General features: G+C 47.4%; 1 protein-coding gene across 1 annotated transcript; it reads right to left on the minus strand.

Annotated features, from left to right (window-relative positions):
• Positions 1-489: 489 nt before the first annotated feature.
• On the minus strand, positions 490-5,278 carry LOC306974710 (NLR family CARD domain-containing protein 3-like; the record flags this gene model as incomplete). The annotated part of the gene is made up of 4 exons (XM_079572082.1): positions 490-493; positions 1,319-1,492; positions 2,298-3,972; positions 5,011-5,278. The coding sequence occupies 4 exons, from the start codon at positions 5,276-5,278 to the stop codon at positions 490-492; spliced, it is 2,121 nt and encodes a 706-aa protein (XP_079428208.1).
• Between the last annotated feature and the right edge of the window lie 2,617 nt (positions 5,279-7,895).

The following is a 7,895-nucleotide window of genomic DNA, read 5'->3' on the forward strand; positions in this document are numbered from 1 at the left end:
TTTTTCTTTACATTCTATAAAGCGGCTTTGAAAGCATTGCCAATTGTATTATAAGGATATAAATACTGTCTAATAAAAAACAACTTATTCTTTTTTAGATTGCACTTACACCGTGATGCACCAAACCACGTGTCCTGCACCGTGAACCGAACCGTGAGAGCTGAACCCCTAATATTAATCCATAGGCCTACATGTTCCACTGAATTCTATTCCCTGAGTTTATCGAACATATTGTCGTTGTAGTTTATAAGACAGGAGTACGGGTGCATCAAACACTCCAATTGCAGTTTGTTTGAAATTATTTTTAGCATTCATTATTTTACACATTTGTAGTGGCCATAGTTTTAGGAATGGGTTGGGAACCACTGGTCTACTTACTGCAGGTCTACAGCTATACCGAGTGACGGGTTATAGGGACTATACTGGACATTTCTTTGTAATAACTCATAATCTCTGAATATCAAATGTGAGACTAGCGAGGGCCGGGTCTCAGCTAGTAGACAACAGAAGAAAGATTGCACATCAGGGTGTGGTTGTACTGACCTCAGCTCCTGCAGGGGGTGGTTGTACTGACCTGAGCTCCTGCAGGGGGTGGTTGTACTGACCTCAGCTCCTGCAGGGGGTGGTTGTACTGACCTCAGCTCCTGCAGGGTGTGGTTGTACTGACCTCAGCTCCTGCAGGGGGTGGTTGTACTGACCTCAGCTCCTGCAGGGTGTGGTTGTACTGACCTCAGCTCCTGCAGGGGGTGGTTGTACTGACCTGAGCTCCTGCAGGGGGTGGTTGTACTGACCTGAGCTCCTGCAGGGTGTGGTTGTACTGACCTGAGCTCCTGCAGGGTGTGGTTGTACTGACCTCAGCTCCTGCAGGGGGTGGTTGTACTGACCTCAGCTCCTGCAGGGTGTGGTTGTACTGACCTCAGCTCCTGCAGGGTGTGGTTGTACTGACCTGAGCTCCTGCAGGGTGTGGTTGTACTGACCTCAGCTCCTGCAGGGGGTGGTTGTACTGACCTCAGCTCCTGCAGCGTGTGGTTGTACTGACCTCAGCTCCTGCAGAGTGTGGTTGTACTGACCTCAGCTCCTGCAGGGGGTGGTTGTACTGACCTCAGCTCCTGCAGGGGGTGGTTGTACTGACCTCAGCTCCTGCAGGGGGTGGTTGTACTGACCTCAGCTCCTGCAGAGTGTGGTTGTACTGACCTCAGCTCCTGCAGGGGGTGGTTGTACTGACCTCAGCTCCTGCAGGGGGTGGTTGTACTGACCTCAGCTCCTGCAGGGGGTGGTTGTACTGACCTCAGCTCCTGCAGGGTGTGGTTGTACTGACCTCAGCTCCTGCAGGGTGTGGTTGGGGCGCTCGAGTGCAGACAGCAGACTCTGTATCCCGGAGTCCGTCAGGTCGTTGTCGCTCAGGTCCAGGTGGATCAGCAGACAGGAGTCTGAGCTGAGGAGGCGGCCCAGCTCTGAGCACACTCTCTCTGAGAGGTTACACAGGTTCAGTCTGCAGGGACAAACTGTAGGTCAGGCTCTGCACTCACCTGGCAGAAAGGTCTGCGTGTCATTTACAGCAGTGTTTTTCAACCACTGTGCCGTGGCACACTAGTGCGCCGTGAGATATTGTCTGGTGTGCATTGGGAAATTATGCAATTTCACCTAGTTTAAAAAAATAAATAAAATCATTATTATCTGCAAATAATGAACAGTTTTCGAATGTCTGCTCCCTCTAGTGATCGGCAGAGTAACCATGTAACATTCTTCCTTATCAGTGAGTGGCCGCAGGGAGCTCATTTGTGATGATCAATGGCATTGTGCCTCGCGAGACTATACGGTGTTCCTATTCAAGACACTTTGATGAGAACGACTGAATATAGGCTACAGAGTTACATTCTTTTACATTTTCTGCTGGTGGTGCCTCGTGATTTTGACATTGAAAAATATGTGCCTTGGCTCAAAAAAGGTTGAAAAACACTGATTTACAGTGTATTTCGAAGGACTCAGGCTGGGACAGGGTTGCCAGATCTCAGCAGCCAAACTCACAGCACATTTGTAATTTTAGATGTTCTTCATTTCACGTCCTCTGCTGATGCAGACCTTCTCTTTTAACAGAAAGAGCAGGTGTGATGAATGTGGGGATTATTAATCCAAACATGCCACAGATCTAACTGCCCGAGGACAGATGCTGATGCTGCTTCATGTCAAGGATCACACAGTGCCGGTCCCAGTGAGATCCTTCATGTCTAAGAGGTTCTAGCACTGGCCTAACATTATACAGGTGTGAAGCGCTAAGCTCACGCTGGTTTACTCACTGAGCTCGTCTGGAGGCCTGGACCACAGGCAGCAGCCTCAGCAGAGCCGTCTCTGACGCGCAGTACTTCTTCAGGTCAAACTGGTCCAGGGGGCATTTGGAGAGCAGCAGAAAGGTGAGAGCAGACCACAGGCTGGGCGAGAGCTTCTGCGCAGACAGAGGACCTGACTGCACTGACTCCTGAATGCGTATCTCCAGAGTGCGGTCGTTCAGCTCAGTCAGGCAGTGGAACAGGTTCATGCTCTGCTCCAGGGGCAGGTCCAGATCCAACTTCCCATGGATGTAACTGACGATCTCCTTATGGTCACAGCGAGTCTCTTTGAGCAGCTCCTGCAGCTGCTTCTGGTTTGACTCCTGGGACAGACCCATGAGGAACCGAAGGAACAGGTCCCACTGTCCGCGTGGAGAGTTCAGGGCCATGTACACCGCGGACTGATGGAGCCTCGTCAGCTTTGTGGAGACAGATCTAGTGTACAAGTGTATCCCTGTTAACCTGCCCCTTATCTTCAGTGTGTTGATCCCATTATTGACTAAAGTGGAGTGAACATGTAGAGCAGCTAAATACTCCTGCACACTCCGATGGATGAAGCAGTAGATCCTGGACTGGGGATCAGATCCTTCTGTTAAAAGTCCAAAGTGGGTTTGGGTTGTTTTGATGTCAATCCCACAGTCTCCTAAGTCCTTCACAGTGAAAGTGAAGTTGCATTTCTTCAGTTGTTCAAAAGCCAGTTTTGCCAGAGTCATGATCGTCTCCTTGTTCTCACTGCTTCCAGGTCTTTGGGTGAGTTGGATGAAGAAGGAGATGTAAAGCTCTGTCAGGGTTTTAGGCAATTCCCTCTTTTCTTTCAAAATGTCCTTCAAAACCCTGAAAGCGATCCACACGAACATCGGGATGTCACACATGACGTAACTGCGGATCTCTTTGACGTGGTGGATGATCTGTTCTGAGATGTTCTCCTCTTCGTCTTTCAACAGTTTCTTCAGATATTCTTCCCTCTGTCCGTCTGTAAAGCCCTGTATCTCTGTGATCATGTGGAAGCACTCTGCTGGGATCTGGCCGGATGCAGCGGGTCGAGAGGTCACCCAGACTCTGGCGTTTGGCAGCAGATGTCCCCTGATGAGGTTCACCACCAGCACCTCTGGTGTGCTGCGTTTGGTGATGTCAGTGAGTTTCTTTGTGTTCTGAAAGTCCAAGTTCTCTCCGCCCTCGTCGAAACCGTCAAACACAAAGGCCACTTTATTACGCATGAAGGTGCTCGGTCCCACCTCACGCACTTCAGGAAACAAGTCATGAATCAGTTCCACCAAGGTGAACCTTTGATCGGGTTCGATCAAGTTCAGGTCTCGAAATGGAATAGGAAAGATGAACCTGAGGTCTTGGTTCTCTCTGCCTTCAGCCCAGTCCAGAATAAACTTCTGCGTCACCACCGTTTTGCCGATTCCGGACACTCCTTTGGTCAGCACCCTCAGTGGAGCAGCTTTGTGTGCGGTGGCGTTGAAGATCTCGTTGCAGCTCATCATCAGCTTGCTCTGACCGCTCTGTGCCCGCTCAGCTCGGACAGTGTCCAGTTTTAAAATGTGCAGCTCGGTGTAAAGCTCCATTGAAGACCTGTTGACGGCCACATTCTTCAGTCTGTCTCGGAGGCCTTCCTGACAACGGTCAACACTCACCACATCTGGAACAAGAGGAGCCACAAACTGTAAGGGCTTCAAACAAATATGTCTTTATCTAAACAGAACTGACTGGCCCTCGAGTACGGAGAGGACGTGAGGACGGAGAGGAAGTGAGGACGGAGAGGAAGTGAGGACGGAGAGGAAATGAGGACGGAGAGGAAGTGAGGACGGAGAGGACGGAGAGGAAGTGAGGACGGAGAGGAAGTGAGGACGGAGAGGAAGTGAGGACGGAGAGGAAGTGAGGACGGAGAGGAAGTGAGGACGGAGAGGAAGTGAGGACGGAGAGGAAGTGAGGACGGAGACGGTCCTGTGAGGCCAGTGGTCCTGAGCCTTCTCAGTTTGAGCTGAGCCTGCAGGGCCTCGCAGCCTCAGCAGAGTTCGGGCCCGTCTCTGAGTGGGTAATGTATGTTAGCATTAGCTAAAGTTATATTTAGATTAGCACTAACTCCTTTTCCGTTCAAATGTATAAACTGGCAAAAGAAAGAAATAGAATCTCCCAAAAACATTGCAGAACAAGAAAGGCTTTTTCCGGTGTTTGCTCAACACAAGGACTAAATCTGTTCTGCACCGCTAACCCCAGCGTGACACAAATGTTTAGCATCAGTGTCACATGCAGCATTTATGAGCCAATGACCTGGATTAACCACACTGTGGTCTTTATATACGACTCTTCCTCAGCAGGTGCACCTGTGGCCTCTGCAGCTGAAGCAAAGCCGAGGCGCTCTCTGATTTAAAATGCCTTCATCAATGATAATAATAATGTCTTACACTTCTATTGCGCTTTACAAGCGTGTATTACCAAGTTTCTCAAAGCGCTACACTGTAGTGATTATTCGTTGTAGCCACAGCTGCCCTGGGGTAGACTGACGGAAGCGAGGCGACCAGTCTGCGGCCTCTCCGACCACTGCCAACCAGAGCAACGAGAAGCCTTTGGCGAGAGACTAAAGAAGTTCTGGAGAGCGAATGGAAGCTCCTGAGCCACGGCTTTCGTATGATTAAACTAAACGACTACTATGAATGTATATTTCAGATTGACTCACCCACGAGTTCCTCTTTTGTCTCTGTCAGCTTCTGTGCGACTCCGTTCTGGCCCATTTTTCTTAAAACCCTCTCGGTCACAGCTCGGATCTCTGAGCCGTAGTGGTCGTCCATCATCTTCACTGTGTCCAAGCGATCGGAGTTCTCCAAACGGCTCCGTGGGATCGGAGAGGAACTGTCCTCCCCATGGAGGTACCATTTAAAAGTCTTGAAGTCGTTTGTGTCCAGATCCTCCAGAACCTCCAGCACCTGCTCCCTCCGAGTGGACATGTCTGTCTGCACAAAGCAACAGGAGAATCAGACTCACTAAACTCTCTGTGCAAACATGAGTCAGATATAAAGTACTGTGTGTTTGAGCCGGGGGGTTCAAGTGTGAAGGGGGGACCGGGGAGAGGCGGGTACTCTCATTATGTTAGTGGTGCTCCTGAAGTCGGACTATGGTGACGGGGTCTTGTGGTGCAGGTGCTCAGTCTGCTGTGCTCTCCCACTCTGCCCAGGAGGAGGTCGAGGCGCACCGGAGGATCGGTCGAGGCGCACCAGAGGATCATGAAGAGGAGCCCTGCAGGCCCGGTGTCTGTGAGTGACCGTGGAGCCTCGTGGGCCTGTCTCTGATTGGATTTTAATAGATTTAAAGGGGGGTATTCTGCAAAATGGATTTGTTCAAGCTTTCCATCCTGTTATTCTGTCACTCCCTCATTAAAAACATGGCTGAAGTGTTGCCTTGGCACATTCACGTATTTCTGAGTAATCTGTAAAAACTCTGATGGCGGCCATTTTAGGGATAGGTTTGCCTGAGTCCTCCTAGGAACGCCCCCACCTCCTGGAGACGCCTCCGAGCTTTGGTCACCAGCCGAGTAACCAACCACTGCTCCTCAGCAGAACCCCCTCCCCACTGATGCCACAGACAGCGTGTGGAGGGGGCGTGTCTAAAGGCTCAGAGGTTCTTAAAGAGACAGAGGCCGATTTCAAGACATTCACTACAGCCATTTTGAGAGAGACATTTTATACAAGGCAGTTATTCTAATTTACTGCATTTACAGACCAACAGAAGGTTTGTCATCATTGTAGTGTGATATAGACTGGTGCTATGGGACTGACAAAAGCAGAACACCCCCTCTTTAAGCCTTTCTAACAGCGTTGGTTACACCGCGTTCAGCTCCCACTCCATTTTGTTTTTTTCACCTAGAACTGCTTTTCTCCTCGGTCATGTTCAAACTTACAGGAAACACTGACGGATCCAAACTGACTGTTGTTTAGAAGCTCACATTTGTCCATGAAGCTGTTCAGTTAATAATAATAATAATTAACTTTGTTTATGGGATAACTTTAGCAGTTTTCATCCTCTCATGTGTGTTTAAATGGTTTAACGATTTCATGAATAACCTTTTTTCGGTAACACTTTACATTACAGGCCAGAAAGTCCTTGGTACTTACTGTGGTAATTCTAGATACTTACGGTGGTACTTACTGTGGTAAATACTAGTGATAATAGTGGTACTTCTAGGTACTTATTGTGGTATTTAAGGCGAGACACTGCAGGTGAATAGGGGAAAAATGTATAAATTTGAAGCTGTTGCTGTCGATCAGTGACATAAATGTGAGAAAAAATACATGGCAAGTTTTCTGTCATTTTATCTTTTCATATAAGAACAAGGTGTTTTATGCCTAAAAATGCCCCAAATTTCCCATCTTTTCAGCGACGAAATCTGAATAATGGACAGAGCTACATTCAAATGTATGGTTTAATTTTATTGATAGATGAGTTACCAAGACTTTTTCAGAGGGGATTTAGGATTTGTTGTTTAGTTATAAAATAAGCTGTTTTTTAGTGTTGAATTTGTAAAAATGTCATTTTCGCCTTATTTTTTGACATTCAAAACTCAATAAATGGGGCTTAAGGGATTAAATCAGAAAAAATCCCTCTGAAAAAATCTTCCAAATATTGTTCAGTCCAAGGCTGGAAAATGTGAAGTCTTTAGGTCCGACTGACGTGGACATAGTGTCGCCACAATGACAGAAACATGTGTTTGGAGAAAAAGGCCCTTGAAATTGCATTGTCCCATATAAGTCTATGGGGGAACATTGAATCAGCGCAATATTTAAACATGTTATTGTGAAGATTAGGCATATTTTCTGTTTCCGGGTGAAAGCTTGTATGTTCAGAGACAGATTTGGCCCAAAACCTGAAAACTGAACAAATTTAGTTTTGCCTGTAGTGTCTCCCCTTAAAGGACACTACAGTGAGAATTACAAGGTTTGTACTTCTAGAAACAGTGGTGACTCTTAGTAATGAAGGTTGTACTTCTTGTTTTCCCTAATGCTGTTTTACAGTCACACAATCCTAGAAATCGCTTCTGTTTGTAGAAGTACCTCATTTACTACCTATGAATTGCTTCTGTAAAATCCTTGAATTACCAGTAAGTACCAAAGTAAGTAGCAGAGGTGGGAGACTCGAGTCACATGACTTGACTCGAGTCGCAATTTTCGGGACTTGAGACTGACTTGACCAAAGCTCCAAAAAGACTTGACTTGGGACTTGCTGTTTGTGACTCGAGACTTAACTTGGACTTGAGGCCAAAGACTCTCAATGACTCGCTGTGACTTTATAGTTTTTATTTATTTGAGTGAAACTGTCGAAAGATCAGGATTCATTTTGTAAAAGCGGCGCATCTTTGTTTACATTATGGTGATTATCCACACGCGTGTTCGGTTTCCAGACACTGCACTTCTAATCAATACAGCGCGAGAAGGCAGGAGGAAATATTTCTTTGGTGCATTAAAAGTTTTCTAAAGACAGTGAAGAGGAGGAGATTTACGTTCAGGAAACGTTTGAAACAATGTTCTGGACCTACAGCGTAGACGGAGCCTCCAGAACCACCATGTAAGA

This window comes from Gobius niger, assembly GCF_951799975.1.
Source record: "Gobius niger genome assembly, chromosome: 15".
Taxonomy (NCBI): Eukaryota; Metazoa; Chordata; class Actinopteri; order Gobiiformes; family Gobiidae; genus Gobius; species Gobius niger.